Below are 25,643 nucleotides of genomic sequence, written 5' to 3'. Positions count from 1 at the left end.
ACAGCAGTGATGGAGGCAGAAGACCTTCTAAATATAGCTTGGCTGTTTATGAAAAGGAGTGTCTGCATGGACACCTCTCAGTGTGGCCATGCTTAGGAGGCCCCTTCCAATCCCTCCTCTGTAACAGGCTGGGGCAGGGTCTGCCCCCCATGCTGCCCCTAATCGCCCTCAACCAGGATACGAGGGGCTCCTGCTTTGCATGTATGGTCACACTCCTCTTCCACAAGGAATGAAACTCCATCTCAGGAAAGCAGTGACTCAGCAGAGGCGTTAAATGAGTACCATCCACACAGGCTCCACATACAAATGCCATTTCAGATGCACAAACAGAAGAATAAACAGCAATAGTAGTAGTCTTGCCTCTGCAAAAAAAACTCAGCCTTAGTCAAACCGCGACCAGCCAGGCTTGTCCAGGTCTGATGTCCACCCTCCAAAGAAGGTTGTTGCAAATACCAGCTTGGTCCGAAGACCAGAGAGCCTTCTCAACCACTGCCGTAGCTCTGACAGAGGATATGCACTGGACAGTGGCAGTGAATATATAAAGAAGATACAAGAAATGGGATACGTATGGAATAATCCTCCTGTGAAACCTCCCCAGCTTCCAGCAGTCTGTGGCTAAGTCACTTCCTGAGCCACAGATCATATTTTTGTTCAACGGCCTTTGAAGGATTTTTTTCTTTCCATGAATTCATCTAATTTTGAACAAATGCAATTTTTGGCAACCATTTCACAATTTAATTATGATCTGCCAAAAAAAGTACTGCCTTTGTTTATTTTAAACCTGCTGCCTGGTCATTTCTTACAAAGCTGCCTAGGTCTTGTATTGTGAAAAAAGCAACTTCTAATTACCCCATGACTTTTTCTGCGCCATTCACTGCACACCTCTGTTATATTCCTGCAGTTTCTTCCATGCCAAAGAATGTTCAAGTATTTTCTTTCGGCATCGAAACCATTATCTACTGGAGATCACATAAGCGTCCTTTTCTCATTCTTTTATAGCACTGCTGCTTATTTAGTGGAATGGAGGCAGGGCAGAAAGCGTGTGCAGAATTTGTGATGTAGGGTAATGATGTTTTCTTTCTTTCTCTGTTCCTTTTCTAATAAAACTCAGCATTTGATTTGCCTTTTTGTCTGTGGCTGAGCCCTGAGCTGACATTTTCACAAAGCATTCGTGGCAATGCCCCAATCTTCTCCCTAAACTTAAGTAGCCAGTTCAGAGCCCACCACTATGTAAGTGAAATTCATATTGCTTTTTGCCATGTGTATCACTTTCCAGTTAGCAACAGTGAATTTAATCTCCCGTCTTCTTTCCTAATTGAACAGTAAAACAAGATCCTTCCACAGTTCTTCACAGAGAGCCCTCACCTTTATTGCTATGAATAGACCAGTAACATCAACAAATAATCACCTCTTCTGGAGGATATATGAAAATGCTGAATAGCAAGGGTACCAGCACCAGTCCTAGGCACCCACCAGTGACATCCCCCTTCTGTGAAAACAGACCACTTCTTCCTCCCCCTCGCTCCCTCTCCCCTTTCCTACTGATCATTCCCTGGGAGGATCCATTACTACTGCAGTTCCTGTGTGAACACCACCTAGTCCTGCCAGCGTGTTACCAATGTGCTTGACAAGCTCATCTCACAACCCTACAGTGGGAGATACCCCTCCAGCTGATGCTTAAAGCAAGGCGCTGATATAGAAACCTCCTTCTGCTTTCCCTAATGAACATCGATATGAATACTTCACTGAGCAAGTCTGCAATAAATCACTGAGCTTTGCATTTACCATTCAGCTTTTACTTTTCCAAGCCCTTCTTCTACACCTAAATCATGATTAACAGCAGCCTATTCCTGTGCTTCACCCTTCTCTACCAGTGCTTCTAGCAGGAGAGCTTCAAACCAAAGTGCCCAAATATTTGTTTAGATCAAAACTGTCATAGCATTTACCTGCCTTCAGGACTCTAAATCTGTCCCAGCCTTGCTCTGCCTCCTGAAAGATGCATATGCTTTTGTGGTACCTTTGTACGAGAAGAGACCCCCTGAAATCTAGCAGGACACTCCCAGGATTTCATGCCCGCAAACACTGGAATCAGCTGCAGAGCCTGCTGTGTGAGTGTGTTGCTGGTGTCCCCGCACAGGAGACAGGACACAGCAGACACAGAGTGTCAGCAATGCCATTTAGCAGAGCCTGTTCAGCCGCAGTCTCAGCAATGCCATGGCTAGCTGGTCCCTGGCCAAAGCCTTGCTCAGAGAGAGGATGAGACTAACTTTGCCTTCCTCTGCGTCCACCAGGCCCTGAGAGATACTTTCACCCAGGCCAAGCCTTGCCAGACAGCTTTGCAAGCAGTGAGTGTCAGCTGGAAATGCAAGAAGGTGGCTGGGCAAGGGATGGCTGCGACCTGGAACAGGAAGGGAAAAGGTAATGAACAGGGAAGGCCTGACTAGAGTTGCAGAGTGTCCCCAGAGTCCTGTGCTGATGGCTACCCAGGTGTGGCAGTGACCTGCCAATGCAGTCCTGACTGCTCTGACCTGCCTCAGGTGTGCGGCTCAGACTGGACCTGTGACAGAGAAAGGTTGCCATTGCTGTGATGTTTTAAACCCAGCATAGTGCAAGTGGCTTTAAGCACACTGCCTGAAGTGCAGCAGAGCAAGTACATCCTTTCAGCTGCAAGTTCTCCCCACTCTGTGCAGAGGAGATGAGGACAGGGCCTCAACCGCCCATCCTGCTCCATTGCTGCCAGTGCCACTCAGCCGGCTCCAGCGAGCCCTTGCCATACATGCCACTCCACAGGGGCCACAGCAGAGCAGATGCAGCGGGCGCGGGGTAGGGGTTGCTCCTCACCCACTTCTGTTGAGCAGCACAGACGTAACTCAGTTTGTAGCACACTCGGTGCCAGATGACCGCTGCCACCACACAGTGCTGAGAGGGAAAGCTGGGCTGGGACCCAGAGCAGATTCTCAGAAAACCCTTGTGAGTGCAAAGTCCAGCTGGGCAATGCTTTCTTGACCTCCCAGAAAGCCAAGTGGCTATACTGGAAGTCCCGAGACCTAGAATTTAACAGCACCCTCTGTCTCCCTGCTTGCAAGCGTTTTACCCTTGGCTCCGCTGGGTCAGGTTTAGAGCTCCCTTTCGTTTTCCCTCCTTACAGGTATGTGTGAGCCAAGAGCTTCTGCCTGCTGGTCAGTCCTATTGGTATCAGAGATGTCTGCAGCCCTCACCTGCTTTGTGCAGACTATACAGACACCCCAAGTGCACAGGGATGTCTGTATTTCCCAAGGACATCGCTATCTTACCACATCTCAATCACATTTACCAGACTGCCCTGGATGCTGCATGGATGCAACTTGTACATGCTTATCTCCCGCCCTGAAATGTTCCTGGGTGCCCCTGCCCACTCCCTTTTCCCCTGCAGAACTGCCTGCCCCCAAACCCAGAGGCTATCACACCCCTGCCTCAGAAGAGCTCCAGCCTGCTGCCCCTACCTGCACAGGCAGTTCCTGACCACTGGCCACATGAAGGAAAGCAGGAGCGTTGTCATTCTCATCCAGTACAGTGACATAGATGGTTCCTGTGGCACTGCGGGGTGGTGCTCCCCCATCCTGCACGATCACCAAGAGCTGGTAGCTGGACTGCTGCTCCCGGTCCAGGCTATGCTTGGTGCTGAGTTCCCCTGTGAGGGAGAAGTGGGGACACAGCTCAGCCCAAAAACCCCTTTAGAGAAGAGCCTGTGCCCAGGTACGTTGCTGGAGAGCCCAGCACAGCAGGGGTAGGAACATGAATATTCTGTTGCAGTGCTGGCCTGGCCTGCATCACTTCTGACCTGCCCTGGACTTTCTCCCCAGCCAGCCCCAGCCTAGGAAGCCAGGAAGTTTCTCACCTGTCTGTGTGTGGATAAGGAAGCCGGGATCGTGCTGGAGCAGGCGGTAGGTGAGCCGGCTGTTCTGCCCAGCATCCCGGTCACTTGCCATCACCCTCCCCACACTGCTACCAGGAGCCTGATTCTCAGGAACAGTGAAGAAGTAACGCTCCTCGCTCAGCCGGGGGCTGTTGTCATTCTCATCAGTGATGCTGATCCGTACAGTGCTGGTGCCTGTTTTCCGGGCTTCTCCCCCTGCACCACTGCCTCCTGCTGAGGCCAGTACTGTGAGCACATACAGGTCCCGTGTCTCCCGGTCCAGTGCGCTCTTGACATACAGCCAACCACTCTCAGGCATGATGCCAAAGCTGGCAGCATCCCCATCTGCACGCAAGTGGTAGGTAAGGGTTGCGGATTCTGCATCGTGTGCCAGGGCCCGCACCTGCAGGAAGCGGGTGGAGACAGGCACACCTTCCCGCACCTCCACGCGGTAGGTGAGTGTGTCAAAGATGGGCCCATTGTCATGCTCGGCTTGCACGTGCACCAGCAGTGTGAACGTGGAGCTGAGCTGGGGAACGCCGCTGTCTCGGGCCACAATGGCCAGCCTGTAGGCTGCGCTGGCTTCATATTGCAGGGCCCCGATCAGTCGCACAGCCCCCGAGGAGCGCTCCACACTGAAGGTGCCATCACCACCTGACAGCAACTCGAAATTCACCTGACCATTGGCACCGCTGTCACGGTCCTCGGCCTGCAAAGTGTACACTGTAGTCCCAGGTTCTGTGGCCTCTGGCAGCAGAATGGAGTCAGAGGGGGCTGGGAACACTGGCACGTTGTCATTCACATCTGACACAGAGATTTTCACACGTGTGTTGCTATACGCAGGAGGTGAACCACTTCGGGCCTGGACATCCAGAATGAGGACTGCCTGGGCCTCATGATCAAGAGGCAGGCTGGTGCGGAGCTGCCCAGAGGCAGAGTCAATGGAAAAGTAGCCATGAGGATCCCCCGAGGAGATGGAATAAAAGATGTCATCAGCATGACCTGCAGACAAGGAAATGAAGACAGGAAGAATGATTTGTGTGCTCAGCTCCCTACAGACAGCAGCAGGGTTGGGTAGTCCTGTCTGTGGCAGACTCTGGTCAGGAGGTGCACAGTAGCACTGTGTACACGCGCAGGTATGCACAGATGCATGTGCACAAGTGTGTGTAAACACATCTGTGAGACCATGCACTGAGTTGAGTGACAATTGCATGGGTGCACATTCGGATGTGCGTGCCTCTGTGCGTACATGGAGCTCCCAGAACAGGGTTGCTTTCTGAGGAAGTGTGTTACTGGACCTTCAAGATGATGCTGGGACAGGGAAAGTGCATACAAAAGGGACAAACCCATACCTGGAGGGTTCTGGGCCCGGACAGCCCCCACGCTGGTACCCTGCAGCATGTCCTCAGGCACTGTGAAGAAGTACTGAGCTTGCTCAAAGACAGGGGGCGAGACTGTGCCCTCCACGATGCTGATGTTCACCCGGGCATTTGGCTGTGCCTGTAGGCCCCCACCATCTTGTGCAGAGATCACTAGCTGCACCAGGGTGTTGGCTTTACCATTCAGGGACCATGAGAGGGAGATGACACCTAGGGAAGAAAGCAGTTCAGATGGCACTACGCCTGCATCCCTGCCTGTCATCTGGCACCAAGGGAACAGGCCAAACCATAAGCTTGAAAAGAAAGACCTAAGGGGACAGCAAACAATGTGCATCGCAGGTGGGAGCTCCCTGTAGAAGAACTGGAGTAAAGAAGAGGAACCCTCCTGGCAAAGCCTCCCCAAATCCTCCTTTCCCAACTTTAAGCCCAGCCCTGAGCTAAGCAGTGGTAAGGACTGGGGGAAATGAGCCAGAGGGCAGGTCTTGGGAGACAGAAAGGAGGGACTAGGGCTTCCAGTGTGGGGCACAGGGTGAGGGTCATGAGTCAGCAAGTGAGATCTGGGCTGTGGGGAGGCTCTTAGAGGTAATGTAGAACTGAAGGACCTTCCTTGACAGGCCCTACAAAGGAGGTGGCCCTGCATTAGGATGGCTGGTAGGCCTGTCTCATCCTAGCCAGCCTGGGAACTTAGGGACCAGTGTGGGGAGACCCCGATTCCTGTGCTGAGCGCAGGACACCTTCCTGTCCTGTTGAGAGCCCCTGGCACCACACCCCATGCACCCACCTCCCCAGCAGCAGAGCTAAGCAGCAAACTGCTCTGGCTTTTGGTGGCCAAAGCAAGGCAGAGCAGATGCGGCCAATGAGAAAGGTGGGACTGAGTGCGACAGAGAGTTGTAGGGAAGGAGAGTAAACTGAGCAGGGGAGAGAAGGGAACTGGACAGGGACAAGAATCTAAGCCTGATGGGGCAAAACAAGCAGCATGCAGGAGGAAAGGCGCAGTGACTCAGGGATGGGGAATGAGTGAGAGAAAGGAAGACAGGACAAATGAGGAACTGAGCAGGGAGCAGAAACAAGACAGCAGAGACTGCGTCTGGGAAGGGACAGCCAGAGGCTCAAGAAGCCGAGGCCAGGAAGATATGGCAGGGAGAAGAAGAGATGTATCCTGATGACAGACTGCACTGCTGAGATGGCCAAGCAGTCACTCTCAGGCTGGCTTTCACACCTGCCTGCATCCCACTGCTCTGATTGCTGCCTACTCTGGCTGCCCCCTGAGCACTCTCTCACCTGTGTCCTTGTTGAGGGAGAAGAGAGGGGGTGAGTTTCCCAGGACAATACGGTAGGTCACTTTCCCGTGCAGCCCCTCATCCTTGTCGTGGGCAGTAACACGCAGCACAGCTGTACCTGGCATGCTCTGTGTGCTGATGCTGGCAGCATACTCCAGTGGGTAAAACACTGGCTGGTTGTCATTTATGTCCTCCAGGAAAACCTTCACGTACACCATGGAGTTCAGGCCACCCTGTGGAAGGACCAGATCAGAGATGGTGCAAAGAGCAGGAGCAAAGACAACAGTATCCCCTGCACACTGCTGAGTCAGCAGCATCACATCCCCGTGACCTTTCCAGCACTCACCCCATCAACAGCAGTGATGGTGAAATCATAGGCAGACGTGCCCTCATCACGATCCAGAGGCTGCACAGTGCACAGCTGCCCCGTGTGCTTGTCGATGCTGAACTGCGTGGGGACAACACTGCCAATGCCAGAACCAATGGAGTAGGAAAGGGAACCAAATGTGCCACTGTCTGCATCTGTGGCTGTCACCTGGATGAGGGAAGGCACTACATGAGCAGGGCCAGAATCACAGAGAAGACCATCAGCCAGACCCAGCCCATCACCACCACCACCTCCACAACCCAGTACTGCCTTCTGCTCCTTGGCCCACAACCACTGCGCAGTCCCCAAAGCTGGCCATAGTAAAGCAGACTGACAGTTACTACCTCAACCCTGTGATTCTTGTCCCAGACAAGCCACCACTTCCTCTGCAGCCCTCCCTGCAAGAGGACAGAACCCAGGGGCTCACTGGCTGCACAGTGCCTTGGGCAGTGCAGCAGGCAGCTGTGGGGTACCTTAGGATCAGTCTATGCTGGCCCAGTCCCTGTGAGGGGACACAGAAGTGGGGGAGCCAAGCATCCCTGTTGCACCCAGCTTGATCAACCAGCCAGGGACAACCCGCGCTTTCACAGCAACTGCCCCTGGCCCTCTGCTCCTTCTTTTCTGCAAAGATGCTTAAGACAAGATGGGAAGAAAACTAGCCCCCTTTTCACCAAGACCCTGGCTCTGTCCTGCTCTCAGAGCTTTGCGCCCAGCAGCCCTGGGCTCCAAGGATGGTAACTGAGGGTGGGAGTGCCCTGTGTCAACCAGGGCCCACTGGAGCCTGGGACACAAGAATTGCATTAGCAGTTACAGACACAGCAGGAGGATTAAAAACGCTCCCTGCTTCCAAGGCCCCAGTTCCTCCTTGGGCTCCTTGCAGAGCTCAGGTCAGCAGAAAACAGCTCCTTCCCCCTGACCCCAGCGTCACTGCCCATGGCTCATCCACCAGCTGGGAGCTCTGCACTGAGAACAAAGCTAGAGGATGGAGCCAGGAGGGAGGCAGCTGGGCCAGGCCGGGTGAAGTGGAGTTCAGGCCTCGTCAGCCACAGCTCCTCCCAGCAGCAGCGCTGGGGCCTCGGCTCCCGTGAGCGAAAAGCACAGGAACGTTGCACACGCGCCAAGGAAAGGGCCCAGCTGGGGGCTGCAAACAGCTTTTTCCTTTGGGCAGGGCCCCTAACCTGAACCACTCACCCGATCATCAGAGATGGAGGAATAACAAGGGAAAGCACAGAGAACGGCTGGGCCAGGGAAATAAAAATAAATCAACTAGAGGTGGGACCTCCCTTCCCCCAGACTATATGCTCTGCACCCCAGGGAGGGGAGGTGGCACCTGAGATAGCCTTTTGCCAGTTCTCCTGCCCAGTGATCCACAGCCTCCAGGGGAGAGGAGGCACCACCTGCAACAGACCTTCACCAGCTCTCCTGCCCTGCTGCCTGTGGTCTAAGGGGATGCCTAAGGGGAGAAGCTGAGAGCACATCTACAAGGAGCACTGTGCTCCCTGTACAAAGTCTTTGCTCCGCAACCCTGCAGCAGCTGACAGAAGAAGCACCGTGAAACAGGATCCCCATCTCCAGATGCAGAGCACTCAGGTCACAGGTGCCATGACAGCAGCCCAGCCAGAAGGCACTTTGGGAAATTGGACCCACCTGCCTCCCCCTGAGTTCAACATTCTCCCTCCTTCCTGCCCCAGGTCCCTTTGCTGTGGAGCAGCTCGTTTGAGAGCACAAATCCGACCTCACTGACATTGCTGAAACCCATATTCAGGTTACCTGTATTCTGGCTCCATGTGGGTATTATTACTGGGGTAACAGCCTTGTCTGGGTTTTAGCTGGTAGCATTCTCTACCACTGCAGATGGGAATGCACCTGAAAATAATAAGCTGCCACAATGACTGGAATAGGCACTATGTGGCAAATTAATAACTTCTTTCCTTCAAAGTGAACTGCTTATCACTCTGAAAGTGATAAGCATGTCTGCTGCTTTAATACACTGTACAGCAACAAGCTCTGCAGCGGGTATTTTTCTTAGGGACCTCAGGCCAAGGGCTCTGGTGGTTCCAGAGCAGCTTCACTTCCTCACCTTAACCATCCTCTGACTGTCACCATCCTAAGAAAGATACCCACAGAGGAAGCTTTCTGCCACAGGAGCAGGATCAGATTTTGGGAACAGGGGAGAAACAGACAGGCTGTCACTATTATGCAGCGCAGCACCATCTCTCTGGCTGCTCCCTTGTACCCAGAGCCATTTCCCTGCAAGACTGCCTCATGGAGCCAGTAGTCTGGCATCAGAGGCACATGTAGCTGTAGAGCCAGGGCAAGGTACCCTCACCAAAAAGTTCCCTGTTCACATGTGTCTGCACTCCACCTCCCCACCCTGCTGTGGGACTGTCTGTGGACCAATGGTCTAACACAAACCCTGACTGTACAGGGGCCGAGAGAGGTCATGGTACTGGTACAACCACTACTGAAGACTTGTGTCTGGTCCTAGTCTCCTTTGTAGGGGTGGTACTAAACTAGTGCCCAGAGAAACACCACAGGAACAACAAAACACCTGAAGGAGCAGCTAACTGTGTTAGCTCAGTATGGGGTGGCCGGACAGTTTGCTTAGCATCTCTGCCACTGTGTGGAGAGGGAGTGGGGCTGTGGCTGGTGCAGCCCCCCAGCTCAAGCTCTCCTGCCTGCAGGCATTGCATGCCTGCAGACTGCTGATGCCCTGTGTGTGTGTTCTGTGTGAGGGGGCTGGCCGTCTGCCTGTGGCCAGCCCACGCTCAGCAGGGCCTGACGTAAGCCCCAAAGACAGCACAGACCACTGCTGCAGCTGGGGTGATGTCTCCTGGGGACTTCTCTGACAGGCAGCACAGGGTTTGATCAGCTGCTAGGTAGGGCAGACACCTCAATCTAGCTGGCATGCATAGCTGGGACCCCCAGCTGCAGACTGCAGAGCACACGCAGTCTGGGACACGGTGCACATTTTTAGCTGTGAGGATAATTAACCACCAAAAGGGCTCATCAAGGCCTGCGGTGAATTCACCACTCCTGGAAATTTTTAAACCAAGTCTGGATATTTTTCTAGGAACTTTGCTAGAAGCTAATGCAGGGAGGCCTCAGGCTCTGTATTTAGTGCCCACCCCAAATCTTGGATCAACAGCTGGTTTTACTGTAGTTTACTTATGAGGCTCCTTATGTTTGCCTGAGAAATAAGAGGGAAATGGGGTCAAGCTGTCTCTGGGACAGTCCAGGAAACACTCCATTTGGGGTTGTGCAAGGTCTGCTGCTTGAATATGTGGGAGCAGGAGTCAGAGCTGAGTATGAATGGAGCCCCTACAGCCAGCACTCTCACCTCTCACTTCTCTGAACATCTTTGCAGGGCCCAGTCTGGCTGTTCCCAGGAGAAGGTATGCAAGAAGAGAGAGAAGGTGACGGCTGCAGCTGGGAACAAGACACCTGCATGAGCTTGCAGGACCACCACGGATACACAAGGCACAATGTGCAGAGGCGAAGTGCATGCTGTGCTTCTCACCAAGACTACAGTATGTGCAGCTGCAACCCCATGTGCCAAGAACAGAAGTGTTCACAAAGAGAAAGCGCAGGGCGACTCCCTACGCTGGGTGAAAACATTCTGTGCTGTGTCATCAGGCAGCAGCGATGCCAGAGCCCAGCACACTCTCCCCGTGCTGGGACTCCAGAGGGTGCTCTGTAAGGCAGGCAGTGTGGTGACCCTGCAGCTCTGACATCAAGAGTCCAGATGTTCCCGTTCAGAGACCCAGCCAGATCAGCAGTGAGAAGGAAACCATGGTGAATTGTTTCTATGGATCATTACATTCTCTGTTGAAGGCCTACTTCTAATCACTGCTACTACCGCTGAGTCTGATTCTGCCCTTGTAAGACTAAAGGGTGGTTATTCTGAGAAACCCTCTATGTATTGGTATTGGTGGGTGGACGAGGCAACCCATCCCCTTCCTGGATTAACTAGCTGCATGGTCAGAGTATTTTCTGGACTGCAGCTTTCCTCTTCTAACCTGCAGGACCCCATTTTCTGAAGGGAAATCCTTTGCCATCAGGAGATAATGGCTGCATGAATGCACCTTGCTGTCGCATATGGGATCTGCTTCTGACAGCAATCAGCTTGATCTTGAAGAGATAGAGGGAGACTGAGACTCAGGGTCCTGAAAAGCATGCTGCTTGAGTCCAAAATGAGGCCAGGGTTTCTGTGCAGCACCGGGCCAGTGCTCCCGCCTGTCTTTCGGCCGTGTTAAGATCTGCTTGGCTGCAAGCACGGTATTTCTCTGGAACCTGCTGCAGCTGTGCACAGTACATGAAGCATTACTCTCCCTCCATGCCTTGTCCTCTCATTCTGCTTAGAGCATGCTCCTGGGATAGCCCAGCCTTCACACAGCCTCACATAGAGCCCACTCAGCCCAGGGCAGCACTGGTGTCCCCCAGCACTGTGCATCATGTTAGCCATGGCCAGGTCCAGCCTGCAACAGGCTACTACACCTCTCCCATGTCCCACAGCACACCCCATCCCTACCTGTCTCTTGTGCCCCACACAGGTCCATCGTGTCCCAGACCCCATACAGATGTTCCCATGGGCACTAGGACTGGCACATTTCTCTTGTCACCCCAAGTGACACCTCTGTCATCTCCCTGTATTGCCAGCTTCCTCCACTGCCCCCTATCCAGGATATCCCCCAGCCATACAGTGGTGCCCCACAGTTCTACTGTGGATGTGCAGAGCTGGCACCCAACCATGGACTGGAGACCATAGCCTGGGCTTGAGGTACTTGATTTCTCTTCAAGTCTGCCTCCCCCTTGCAGGGCAGCAAGCAAGGCAGCGTGGCCTCAACCTGTGAGGACGTGCTGGCAGTGCCCTGGCTCAGGGTCAGCCAGAACTGGTTGCTCTCCAGCAGTGCAGGATTTAACAAAAATGCAAAAATGTAGAATTCCTTGCTTCAGGGCACAGTGATATCAAATTGTATAGGCTTAGAAAGCAACTACCCACATTCACAGAGGAAAAAATCCACTAAAGGTTTTAAACACAAGGACATCCATACTGGGCCAGGAAATCCTTGAGTTGAGGCTGGCACAGTGTGCCAAGGAGGCAGCAGTACCTGAGGGAAGCCTCTGGATCATAGACCCTGGGTCTCACAAAGAACTTCAATTTCCCAGGCCAGCCAGGGGTGACACACAGCTGGATTTGCTGTTCACTAGCAAGGGAGAACTGACTGAAGATGTAGTAATCAGTGGCAGCCTTGGATGTAGTGACCATGAAGTAGCAGTGCTCAGGATCCTAAAACAGTGTGAGGAAGGACAGTAGCAGATTACAGACACTGGATTTCAAGCAAAACTTCAGCTTATACAGGGAACTGCTATGTGGGAGGGATCCGGTGGGAGGGATCCGGTGGGAGGGATCCCATGGGAGGCATCTCTGAAGTCCAAGGGAGCTCAGGAAAGCTGGCAAGCCTTCAGGACAGCTTATTCTAGGTGCAAGAGCAGTCCATCCCAGTACTCAGGAAAACAAGGAGACGCATCATCAAATGGCCTTGGCTAAGCAGGGACCTTAGGGTAAGCTGCAATGCAAAAAAAGCAGCATATGGGAGGTGGATGCAGAGGCAAGCTACAAAGGAGGAATTTATAAATGTTGCCCAGGCATGCAGGGATAGTGTCAGGGAAGTCAAAGTTCAAGTGGGGTTGAGACTTGCAAAGAAAACTGAGCATGTTAAGAAGAGCCTCTACCACTACATTGGTAGTAAAAGGCTCAATAAGTACAGTAAAAGGCTCAATGTGATGAGTGATTTAGTGAGAGAAGACACAGATAAGACTGAGACGCTCAATGCCTCCTTCACCTCAGTCTTTACCAACAAGGTCTCCCAGGCCTCCATGCTTTTTGAAAGGGTTCAGAGAGCTACCAGACTGGGATGAAGCGTGAGTTAGATTTCTTCAGTGAACTTGATCCATGGGATCCAACAGGCTGCATCAGTGGATGGAAATAGACTTAGAGGGCTACTCTTTCAAACGTGGTAAATTGGGGAAGATCCCTGACAACTGGAGGAAAGCAAATATTGTACCTCACCTTCAAAAAAGGCCAAAAGGGTGGTCTGAGAAATAACAGAGTCACAGATTGGTAGGGGTTGGAATGGACCTCTGGAGATCATCTCATCCAACCCCCCTGCTTGAGCAGGTACACATTGAGCAGGGTGCACAGGACCGCATCCAGGAGGGGGTTGAATATTTCCAGAGATGGACACTCCACAGACTTTCCGGGCACCCTGTTTCAGTGCTCTGTCACCCTCAAAGTTAAGAAGTTTCCCCTCATATTCAGGTGGAACTTCCTGTGATCCAATTTGTGCCCATTGCCCCTTGTCCTGTCATTGGGCACCACTGAAAAGACTCTGACTCCATCCTCTTAACACCCACCCTTCAGATCTCTATAAGGATTGACTTATCAGCCACACTTTGGTCCCTGGGAGAATCAAGGAGTGAGTCCTCTTGGAGCATGTTTTTGGCCACATGGAGGAGCCTGGGAGGGAACCAGCCAGCACAGATTGACTGTCCTGTTGGCTTTCTGTAATGCAATGATGGGATTGGTGCTTGAAGGGGTGAGAGCTGTGGATGACAATTGCCTTGACTTTAAGAAGAAATTTGACAGTCTCCCACGATCCTCCTGTTCAAGGCAGGATATTATGGTTTGGAGGGCTGGACAGCTGGGGTGGGGACAAAACCAGGTTGGAGGGTTGGGCTCAGAGGGTGGTGGCTTATGCTCTGCCTGGAGGCAGGTCACAAGTGGAGCACCACAAGGACCAGCCCCAGGACCTCTCCTGCTTAACAGCTTCAGCTGGAGATCGCCTTCAACATCTCCAGTGCAGGCACAGAGTGCATGCTTGTCAGGGTCACAGACGACACCAACGTGGGGAGGGTGAAGCACCTCGAGGGCCTTGGGTGGGCGGGAGGAATGAGCTGACAGGAACCGCATGAAACTCAGCAAGGACAAATGCCAAGTCCTGCTCTGGGAAGCAGAGCACCCCTGCAACAGCACAGGCTGGGACTGCCAGGCTGGGGAAGCAGCTCCAGGGCAAAAGTCCTGGTGGTCTGGGCAGGCAGCAAGTGGGACACAAGCTATGATGCACCCTTGCTGCAAGGAGAGCCCAGCAGCACCGTGGCCTATGTGAACAGGGGCACAGCTAGGAGGTTGAAGGCGGGGATTATCCTCCCCTCCGCTCAGCCCTTGCTAAACCACATCTAGACACCACATCTCGTTTTGGGCCTCCAGTAGAGGAAAGACCTTGACATACTGTGGTGAGTTCAGGGGCGGCCACTGAGCCGGTCAGTCTGGAGTCCCTGCCCTGTGAGGAGCTGCTGAGGGACCAGGCCTTGCTCAGCCTTCAGGAGAGAAGCCTGCAGACCTAACAGCAAGCTGCCAACACTGATGGGGAGCTTAGCAAGGAAACAGAGCCCAGCTTTTCACAGTGGTGCACGATAGGAGACAAGAGACCGCATCGGTTCAAATGAGAACTTCAGGCTGGATCCAGGGGAAATTTTTTTCCCTGTGTGGGCCATCCGGTATTGCAGCAGGTTGCCGAGAGAGGTTGTGAGGTTTTCAAGATGCTACTGGATGAGGCTTGAGAGTAGCCTGTTCTGACTCCACAGCTGCCCCTGCTTCGAGCAGGAGGTTGGACAAGAGCCCTCCTAAGGTCTCTCTAATCTGCATTACTCTGTGACTCAGTGACCCAGCTGTTGCACCCTTTCCCCAGCACAGGCTATTGGACACTAGTAAAGCAGCTTACTCTGCTATACAGAACTTTGCTCTCCTGTACTAGAACTGCTCTTTGGCTCCTTGTCTAGCACTCAGTGTAGCCCTGTGCTATACGGCCCTTTATCTTGAACATTGTAGGATCCCTATCTGAGGACTCACAACTGTTGCACACTCAGCAGCAGCAGCCACCCTGGATTTGCTGCAGAAAGTTCAGCCAGTCCCAGCAATAGATGCTCCCCCTCCTCTTCTCCCAGTCATACACAGGCTAGTTCACAATTCTTCCTCTGAACCCATGTGCTCCTTTTCTGTGGCCATGGGGCTGGGCAAATGCAAGGCATTTGGGAGGACTCCAGCAACACAGTCCCCAAATCCCTGTTTGTCTTATAGGCAAAGAGCTGCAGGACTAGTTGGATTTTCCTCAGGTATCTGTGTCCCTACAAGATGCCAGAAGCCTTGCACCCAGCCAAAGGCATACAACACCATAGCATCCTTCCACATGCATGTACCACCATGTGACTCAGCAGCCGCCCCCACTTCTGTTCATAACCCACAGCAGGGGTCAGAGCACGCTGAGGTCCAGTGCGGAACAACAGGTACAGATTCCCAGGAGGTGTCTCCAACGGAATCAACATATCCCAGACACATAAACATGCAGTGACACTCCCAGACACGGCAAACAACAGTGTTTCAATAGATTACATCTTACAAAGCTTCTACTCACCAGCATCACATAGCAGAATGTACACATGTCCATGTGCTCATTCTCTGTTCCCTTAACTTGTCTGCAGGCTGCTTCTCTCTTGCAGCACTGCCTTGGCTTTACTGACTGTGTGCACTAAGTCTGGGCCCATTTCTAGCACCTCCTGAACTTCTGCCTTGCGTGTTTTCACAGTTCTAGCATGTCCAGGGTCTATCTTTCGTACAACTCTTTCCAGACCTGGGTCCTAGTAAGGGTAAAGCCTCCTCATGCTGGCACAGGCTGAGAGTTTTCAGGCGGTATGTAGCCAAAGAGAGAAAATACTCACCGGGGAAGGGAGAAATAAGCATAAACCAACCCCTTTCCCAAGAGCCATGAGACACTCACTGTATTTGGCTTGAAACAAGTTTATACTAAGGCAAAAGACAGCAGTGGTCAGCAGGATCCTATGCCCTTCCTTAGTTAATGTTTTAGTCCTAGCTCATTCTTGAGTACTAACAAGATGGGCTAGCAATTTTAAGATTATTTGGAAATAGGTTGTATGCTCAGTTTTTGTTGTTTCCTCCTTACACCAGACAAGGGAAATAAGAAAATAATACAAGCTAGAACACATGACACACCGTGTAGCAGCACAGACCAAGAGGCGGGCTGCAAAGGAAAACCTGATGGAGGGGAATTAAGGTTTTGCTTACTGAACAACTGAAGCAAGAGAAGGGAGAGGCAGGGGAAAGCCAGGGAAGATCTGCTGGAAAAGTAGCATGGTGAGCTGTAGGCAATCCAGGAGATTCCTAGAATGCATTGAGGATAACTTCTTGAGTCAGGTAATAGACAGCCCTACCTGATGGGATGCAATACTAGCCCTGATGGTCACCAATGCAAGTGAGCTCATCGGTGAGGTCAAGATTGGAGTCAGGCTGGACTGCAGCGATCACGCATTGGTGGAGTTCACACTCCTGAGGGGTACGGGAAGAGCTAGGAGTATAGTCAGGACCCTAAATTTTAAGAAAGTGGACTTCTTCAGGGAGTTAGTCAGCAGAAGCCCCTGGGAAACATTCCTCGGGCAAGGGAACAGAACAGAGCTGGCAGTTCTTTAAGGACATGTTCCATACAACGCAAGAGCACTCAGTTCCCAGGTGTAAGAAATCAGGCAAGCAAAGGAAGAGACCAGCATGGCTGAGCTGACACTTGCTGGTCAAACTAAAGAGCAAGAGGGAACTGCACAGGCAGTGGAAGCAGGGACAGGTATCCTGGGAAGAGTATACGGACACTGCCCAGTTGTGTAGGTGCAGCTGGAGCTGAATTTGGCAAGGGATGCAACAAATAACAAGAAAGGCTTCTACAGATATGTCAACCAGAAAAGGAAAGTCAAAGAAAGAGTACTTCCCGTGATGAACAACAATAGTGGCCTGGTATCAACAGATGAGGAGAAGGCTGAGGTACTCAATACCTTTTTTGCCTCAGTCTTCACTGGTGATGTCGCTCCTCACCTCTCCCAAGCCAATGGACCGCAGGATAGGGACCAGGGGGATAAAGTCCCTCCCACATAAGGGAAGATCAGGTTTGTGACTGCCTGAGGAACCTGGATATACACAAGTCTATGGGATCTGGTGAGATGCATCCCAGAGTCCTGAGGGAATTGGCTGATGTAGTTGCTAAGCCACTCTCCATGATATTTGAAAAGTCATGGCAGTCAGGTGGAGTCCCTGGGGACTGGGAGAAGGGAAACATTGTGCCCATCTTTAAAAAGGGTAGAAAGGAGGACCTGGGCAGCTATTGTCCCGTCAGCCTCACCTCTGTGCCTGGGAAGATCATGGAACAGATCCTCCTGGAAGCTATGCTAAGGCACATGAAGGATGGGGAGGTGATTCGGGGGAGCCAGCATGGCTTCACCAAGGGCAAGTCCTGCCTGCCCAACCTAGTGGCCTTCTCTGGTGGAGTGACTACATCAGTGGGCAAGGGAAGAGCTATGGATGTCATCTACCTGGGCTTCTGTAAGGCCTTTGACATGGTCCTCCATAGCATCCTTCTCTCTAAACTGGAGAGATACGGATTTGAAGGGTGGACTGTTCGGTGGATAAGGAACTGGCTGGATGGCTGCATCCAGAGGGTAGTGGTCAATGGCTCAATGTCCAGATGGAGACCGGTGGCAATTGGTGTCCCTCAGGGGTCTGTACTGGGACTGGTACTATTTAGTATCTTCATCAATGACATAGAGATTGGGATCGAGTGCACCCTCAGCAAGTCTGCAGATGACACCAAGATGAGCAGTGCAGTTGACACACCTGAAGGATGGATGTCATCCAGAAAGACCTGACCACGCTGGAGAGCTGGGCCTGGGAGAAACGCATGAGGTTCAACAATGCCAAGTGTAAGGTCCTGCACCTGGTTCGGGGCCACCCCCGGTATCAATACAGGCTGGGGGATGAAGGGATTGAGAGCAGCCCTGCAGAGAAGCACTTGCGGGTACTAGTGAATGAAAAGCTGGACATGAGCTAACAATGTGTTCTTACAGCCCAGAAAGCCAACCATATCCTTGGTTGCATCAAAAGAAGCGTGGTCAGCAGTGCGAGGGAGGGGACTCTTCCCCTCTGCTCTGTTCTGGTGAAATCCCACCTGGAGTATTGCATCCAGCTCTGGGGTCCTCAGCACAAGAAGGACACGGACCTTTTGGAGCGGGTCCAGAGGAGGGCACAGAAATTATCTGAGTGCTGGAGCACCTCTCCTACGAGGACAGGCTGAGAGAGTTGAGGCTGTTCAGCCTGGAGGAGAGAAGGCTGTGGGGAGACCTTATTGCAGCCTTCCAGTACTTGATGGGGGGCAATCTCTTTAGCAAGGCCTGTTGTGACAGGACAAGGGGAAAGGGTTTTAAACTAAAGGAGGGGAGATTTAGACTGGAAAAAAAGGAAAAATATTTTTTTACAATGAAGGTGATAAAAGACAGGAACAGGTTTCCCAGAGAGGTTATAGATCCCCCATCCCTGGAAGTGTTCAAGGTCAGGTTGGACGGGGCTCTGAGCAACCTGATCTAGTTGAAGATGTCCCTGCTCACTGCAGGGGGTTGGACTAGATGACCTCTAAAGGTCCTTTTCAACCTAAACCATTCTATGATTCTATGATTCTATGATATGTGACTTCAATATGAGAGGACAGCCTGAACCAGAGGCTGGCATCCTGGTACTGGTGAAGGAAGCAGGCAACCTGGAGATCCAGCTGGAGATCGGGGCTGCAGCCCGAGTCTGGGGCCAGAAACCAAAAGCATCCTTAGGGAAAAAGCTGCATTTCACTACAGACTTTGGAGACAAGCTTTTTAGTATGGACAGTTGTTAATCAGTGCTGCATGCCCCATAGCAGGATGGGGGAGAGGGGACAAAGGCACTCCAATGCTGACAGCTGCTAAGTGGGCAGTGAGCCCTTACAGACAACCCCAGCAGGATGTTTTGTACATTGGGCAGCCTCTCCATGTCTACAGAAGTTGTTTGCAACCACTATGAAAAGGCTGAGAAAGTTCTCAAGTCTATATGCATGACAAACAGTGAATATTTAGAGATGTGATTATCTAGATACTGTAAACTCAGACTTAGGAATATCATGGCAGTCATGTGAATGCTAGTATGCAAAATGCATGCCATCAGGAGAAATGTGCTAACTGAAAAGCACACAAAAAATGCAAAACATTAAAACAAATAGCTACAGTTTGGCACAGTCACCATTTGTGTGCCAGGGAGGAGAACTGGGAAAGGCCTGAAGGATGAAAGGCAGCCTGAAGGAAAAGGGGTAGGGCAGTAAATGCAAAAGGAACTACACAGTGTAGTGGTAGCATAAGGCTGGGATATGCCACTGCTATTTTTGCATTAAAAATCATAGAATCATAGATTAGTTTGGGTTGGAGGGACCTTTAAAGGTCATCTAGTCCAACCCTCTGCAATGAGCAGGGACATCTTCAACTAGATCAGGTTGCTGATGTCAAGTCAGGAAAAGAAACTGGATGAAAGTGACAGACAAAATATGTATTATTCCTTTCATGTAATGCATGCAAATGAAATGGCATGTGCCCCTTGGGATCACAGAATGTGTTAAGGAACCCAGGGGATAAACCTGATGCTGTGTTTTGAATGGTTCTTTGATAGGTATAGAAGAGGCTGCTACCATGGAGGGGCTCAGGGACTACATCTGGGGTGTTTTCTGCTGAAATCACTAACGGATCGTTGTAATTGCATGAAAACGTAACTGCTTGCATTTAATTCCCAGCTGGATTTGAATATGGCAAGGGATGTCAAAATCAAGAAGAAGGGCTTCTACAAGTGTGTAGGTGACAAAAGGAAGGCTAGGGAAAATACAGGCCAACAGCTGGGGACCTCGTGAGAGAGGACAAATAAAAGACTGAGGTACTTAATGCCTTCATTCGCTCAGTCTTTACTAGTAAGGCCAGTCTTCAGAAATCCCAGGTTCCAGAGTCTGAGGTGAAGGGTGGAGCAAGGAAGACATGCCCTTGCTTGGAGAGGATGAGGTCAGTGAATTCTTACACAAACTGGACATACATAAGTCCATGGGCCCTGATGGGATGCATCCACAAGCGCCAAGGGAGCTGGTAGATGTCACTGCAAGGTCATTCGCAATAATCTTTGCTCAATCATAGCGTTTGGGACAAGTGCCTGAAGACTGCAGGAAAGTACATGTCACTCCTATCTTCAAGAGGGTAAGCAGGAGGTGCCAGGTGGGACCCAGGTAACTACAGACTAGTCAGCCTCACCTCGATCCCTGGGAAGGTGATGGAGCAGTTAATCCTGGAAAGTGTTTGCATGCACATGAAGGACAAGAAAATCATCGGTAGTAGTCAGCACGGTTTCACCCAAGGGGAAGTCATGCTTGACAAAGTTGATAAATGACTGGCCTGGTAGCTGAAGTAAAAGCAGTGGATATTGTCTACCTGGACTTCAGTAAGCCTTTGACACTGTATCCCATAAGATCCTCATAGACAAGCTGTTGATGAATGGGCAGGATGAGCAGTGAGGTGGATTGAAAACCGGCTGAATGGCTCAGCCCAGAAAGTGGTGATCAGCAGCACAAAGTCCACTTGGAAGGAAGTAGCTGGTGGTATACCCCAGGGGTCAATACTGGGTCCAGTCCTGTTTAATGTCTTCATTAATGATCTAGATGACGGGGCAGAGCATGCCCTCATCATGTTTGCTGATGACACCAAATGGGAAGGAGTGGCTGATGCGCCATAGGGTCGTGCTGCCATCCAGAGGGACCTTGGCAGGCTGGTGAAATGGACTGACAGGAACCTCATGAAGTTCAACAAGAGGAAATACAAAGTCCTGCACCTGGGGAGGAACAACCCCATGCAAGAATATATGCTGGGGGCTACCCAGGTGGAAAGCAGCTTGGCAGAAAAGCACCTGGAGCTCTTGGTGGACACCAAGTTGAACATGAGACAGCGATGTGCCCTTGCTGCAATGAAGACAAACGGAATCCTGGAGGAGTGTTGCCAGCTGGTTGGGGGAGATGATCCTTTCCCTCTGCTCTACTCAGCACCGGTGAGGCTGCAACTGGAATGCTGGGCCCAGAGAGTCTAGTGAAGGGCCATGAAGATGATGGACTGGAGCATCTTGCCTATGAAGAAAGGCTGAGGGAGCTGGGACTGTTCAGCCTGGAGAAGAGAAGGCTCAGGGGCTATGTCATCCGTACATGAAAGAGGACACCAAGAGGATGGAGCCAGGCCCTTCACAGTGGTGCCCAGTGCCCAGCACCAGAGGCAACAGGCACAAACTGAAACTCAGGAGGTTCCCTCTGAACATCAGGAAGCACTTTTTCACCGTGAGGGTGACCGAGCTCTGGCACAGGTTGCCCAGGGAGGTGGTAGAGTCACCATGCTTGGAGGTATTGAAAAGCCACCTGGACATGGTCTTGGGCAACCAACTCTGGATGGCCCTGCTTGAGCGGGGCAGGGGTTGTACTAGATTATCTCAGGCGGTCCCTTCCAAACTCAACTGTTCTGTGATCTCCAGCCTAAGGCCTCCTACTTCCCCTTTCAGCTCCAATCCTTCTGAGAGAACTGATGTGCTCCAGCAGCTCTGCACCACACCCCGGATCATTATGAGGCAGCAGCTGTGACCTGTCCCTTCTTCCCTGCAGGTTTGGTGAGAAGACTTCACTTGTGTACTCTGCACCTACCGCAGCTAGACATGCTGTGGCCAAAAAAGAGCAGAAGTGGATGACAAAGAAGAGCGGCAGGATGGCTCAGAGTTAGGCAGAAAGAAACCTGAGCACAGTCTTAGGGAGTTATGACTGCTGTGAGGGAAGGAGGGCAGGTGCTGGGCAGGTGTGTTTCTCCCCACCGCATGAAGAGCTCTGAGGACAAAGATGGGCCTTGAGGCCTTGTCCTCCTCCTAGTCCCCCAGCAAGGCAGGAGGGAAGAGTGGAGCTAAGGCACCAGAAAGCTCTTAGTTCCCCAGAGTCAGGGATGGATGGAGAAGCACAGCCCCACAATGGGGTCCTCAGCTGCATCACCTGTAGGAGTCAAGGCTTCTCCTTTACAGAATCACAGAATGGTAGGGGTTGGAAGGGACCTCTGGAGATCATCTTGTCCAAGCCCCCTGCTTGAGCAGGGAGCACAGAACTGCATCCAGGTGGGGTTTGAGTATTTTATGGGTCCCAGTTAGAAATATGCATACTGACTGTTCACTATAGAACTGACATTTTGAGACTGTAACTTAGTTAATGCACAATATACTAATTTGTGGAGTGGAAGATGTGTAGAGACACTTAATAGGAGGGAAGCGTAGCACTGGTGACATGGAATCATAGAATTATTAAGGTTGGAAAAGACCTCCAGGATCACCAAGTCCAACCTTCAACCCAACACCACCATGCCTCCTAAACCATGCCCTGAAGTACCATGTCTACGTGTTTTTTAACACCTCCAGGCCTGGTGAGTCCACCACCTCTCTGGGCAGCCTGTTCCAGTGCCTGACCATTCTTTCAGTACAGAGAGATGCTCCAGTGCCCTGATCATCTTGGTAGCTCTCTGCTGAACTCCCTCCAGTAGTTCCCTGTCTTTCCTGAACTGGGGAGCCCAGAACTGGATGCAGTACTCCAGACGCGGCCTCATCAGGACAGAGTAGAAGAGGACGATAACCTCTCTTGATCTGCTGGCCACACTCCTTTTAATGCACCCCGGGATACCATTGGCCTTCTTGGCCACAAGGGCACAGTGCTGGCTCATGGTCAGCCAGCTGTCCATCAGCACTCCCAGGTCCTTCTCAGCAGAGCCACTTTCCAGCAGGTCAGCCTGCAACCTGTACTGGTGCATGGGGTTGTTCCTCCCCAGGTGCAGGACCTTGCACTTGCTCTTGTTGAATTTCATGAAGTTCACCTCGGCCCAGCTCTCCAGCCTGTCCAGGTCTCGCTGAACGGCAGCACAGCCTCCTGGTGTATCAGCCAGTCCTCCCAGTCTTCTATCACCAGCAAACTTGCTGAGGGTACGCTCTGTCCCTTCATCCAGGCCACTGGTGAATATGTTGAACAGGACTGGACCCAGCACAGATCCATCTAGAGGTCAACTCCGGACCCCCTCTAACACAGACATCCCTTGCCCTCCCAGGCTCACTGCTGACCCATGTACCCCCCTACACAGTCCACAGTGCTGGAAAGGGAACGAAGTGCTTCTCAGCAGCTCGGGCCTCCATTCTCTGGCTGTCCTCCCCATTTCCAGCGAGCGCAGTCAGCATGCAGGGAGCTCATCTGGAGCCCTGCCCTGGCTGGATCTCTGCTACGCACATGTTACGCTGTGGCTTTGGCAAACATCTGGCTCTGGGCTCCCGCCCCTCAGAGTGACGGCTCTTGGTGGGAGAGGAGGGGAGGCTGGCGCCAGTGTGGTCAACGATCCCACGCACAGCTCCCTTTGCCTGAGCGTGTGCCAGGCGTCCTGCCCTCCCCAGCCCTGGCACAGCTGCTGACCAGCTAAAAGCAGCCAGGGAGCGGCCACAGCTGCTATTTCAGGAGCTGTCTCTGGCTCCCGGGCTGCGTCTCCGTCTCCACCATGCTCAGGCCTCGGGGGAGTAAGCAGGGGTCAGGGTTTGGCCCCAGCGACTGTCCAGCACACGTGGCCCAGGCGAGGGTCAGACCCTGAGGCTTCAGGGAGCACCATGTCCGGGTGGAGCCCTCTGCACAGCTGCAGGCACTGCGTGCTTGCACCACTGGCTCCCTGCAACCCAGAAGTTACAGGGCACGGGCAAGGGGCTCTTGCTAGTGGCCCCACAGCCACAGCGTAGGCACGGACAGGCACAGGGCTGCCACAGCCATGCACAGCAAGGTATGCAGAACAGGGACAGCCTACAGCCTCTAGCACTGCTCTGGGATGGGGTAAAGCCCTCAGTTTTGAGGCGGGAAAGCAGTTTAGTTATAGACATTGGCATGGAGCTACCTCCATGACAGTAGAAGGTGAAGCTGGGCAACATGCTGAGAAGCGTGGGGGCCAACACTGCCTTTCTGGGAGCCCTGGTCCTCTGAGCACTGGGGCAGAGTAAGGCACAAAAGGATGAGGAGCAAGGCTCACACATAGGCACCCAGGTGTCCTCTCTTGTGGCACAGTAGGGAGGTTAAATGGGAGCTGCAGCAGGGACCTAGAGGGCACGAGGAGCCCCAGCAGAGTGTGCTGGAGCTTGGGAGCTGAGCAGGGCAGGGAAGCTGTGCCTCTGCAGAGGAAGAGTGCTCAACGTGGGGGGGCTCAAGTCAGGCAGGAACAGTGCAGTGTGGGAAGTAACAGGGCTGGCCTTGGCCTCCTGGGGGGCACAGGTGCCAAGAAAGACTCCAAACCAGGGTGCTGGGCTGGGTTTCAGCTGTGCAGAGCTCAGGCAGGGAGTGCTTAGAGCAGGTCTACACAGCGAGATAGGACACGGCTGGGCAAGACATGCAGGTGGGACTGGGGCTCGGGGCAGCACGAAGTTGAGCATGCCAAGCAGGGTGACCCTGGGGAACAAGGCAGGGATGCGGAGCAGGAAGAGGCTGGAGTGTCCCAAGGGTCTTGCAGGTGAGGGAGAGCACTGCCAATGAGAGCTGCCCTGGGGGAAAAACAGGGAGGGTCCCTGCGGGGAGCAGGCAACAGCAGCTGGCAGCAACCAAGGGCTGTGGAGAGACCTAGAGGTAGCGGAGACTGAGGAGGGGTGGCGGGTCAGGCTGGTGGGCTGAGGCTCCAGGAGGGTAGGCACAGGGACTGGCACTTTGGAGGGCAGCGTGCACAGGTGTGGAGCTGTGGGGGGATGTGGAGGAGGGAGGGTGTGAGCAAGGACTGTGGGAGGAAGGGGAGTTATGTGGGGCCTGGGGCTGAAGCAGAGGTGAGGGAAAAGGGGCAGCTGTGAGGGGGCTGGGGATCGACGTAGAGGAAGGAGGGAGCTGTGAGAGGGGGCTGGGGGGGAGGAGCAGAGCATGGAGGGAGAGGAGTGCGAGGGGCTGGGGCCTCTCGGCTGCAGTGGAAAAGCTGCTGCAGCTCCAGGGGAAATGCTACTTGAATTAATCATGGCGCTGGCTGCTGTGCCAAGCCCAGGAGGAGGCTGCTGGCAGTGCAAGGAAATAACTTTCACAGGAATTTGGAACAAATGCAGCTCTTCTGGCGGTAACAACAGCACTCACCTCCCCCACAACCTCCTCATGTACCAGCATCTCCCCCATGTCCCCACTCCTTTTGTACCCCCAGACTCTCCCACATTACAAGCCTGCTCTCCCAGAAGCATGGTGCACTCCCTTCTCCCACAGTGCTCCCCAGCAAGCTCACAGGCATCTCCCCGTATTGCCTCGGGAAGCTTGCCTTCTTGTTTCTGAGGAGGGGGAGGCCTGTTTTATGTCGTGCAAAGGTCTGAAAATAGGTTAATGCTAAATCCCTTGTTGCAAGAAAACAAATGCATGTAGTAATGTCCTCCCCACCTCCTGCCACTCTCTTTGGCAGCAAAGTCGGTCCTCATGCTGTTCCAGTCCCCATGCATGGCTACTCCCCGTGTCCTCTCACAGCCCCTTCAGTAGAATAACCAATGCATCAAGATTATCCGTCAAGACTGTTTTTCAGTAATACAGTATATGTGGCCTGGTCTAGCCTACAGTACTTCATACAGGTCTTCCTATCTGGGGCACAGCCCAAAAGGCTGTCCCAGTGCTGTGCATGCAGCACAGCCAGTCCCACACAATCACAAATCAGTACTCAAACTTCAAAACTCATCAGCCTTGTCCTCAAAATGGCAAGATAAGACTATAAAATAAGTGTGTTGCTGGTCAGCTTTT

The 25,643-nt window shown here is 52.6% G+C and overlaps 1 protein-coding gene across 5 annotated transcripts in view; it reads right to left on the bottom strand.

Moving 5' to 3' along the window:
• Positions 1–25,643, bottom strand: part of DCHS1 (dachsous cadherin-related 1) — a 98,779-nt gene that overhangs the window by 22,695 nt on the left and 50,441 nt on the right. For all 5 annotated transcript variants that reach the window (XM_075095194.1, XM_075095276.1, XM_075095019.1 and 2 more), the window contains 5 exons: positions 6,901–7,089; positions 6,556–6,787; positions 5,248–5,484; positions 3,878–4,897; positions 3,483–3,670 (listed from right to left, as the gene is read on the bottom strand). In XM_075095194.1, the coding sequence (XP_074951295.1) occupies positions 3,483–3,670; positions 3,878–4,897; positions 5,248–5,484; positions 6,556–6,787; positions 6,901–7,089 (1,866 nt within the window). The remainder of the gene's footprint in view (positions 1–3,482; positions 3,671–3,877; positions 4,898–5,247; positions 5,485–6,555; positions 6,788–6,900; positions 7,090–25,643) is intronic.

The sequence above is a fragment of the Phalacrocorax aristotelis genome, chromosome 1 (genome assembly GCF_949628215.1).
Source record: "Phalacrocorax aristotelis chromosome 1, bGulAri2.1, whole genome shotgun sequence".
NCBI classification, from domain to species: domain Eukaryota; kingdom Metazoa; phylum Chordata; class Aves; order Suliformes; family Phalacrocoracidae; genus Phalacrocorax; species Phalacrocorax aristotelis.
The sequence above is the reverse complement of the archived record's forward strand: the minus strand, read 5'-3'. Positions and strand labels throughout refer to the sequence as shown.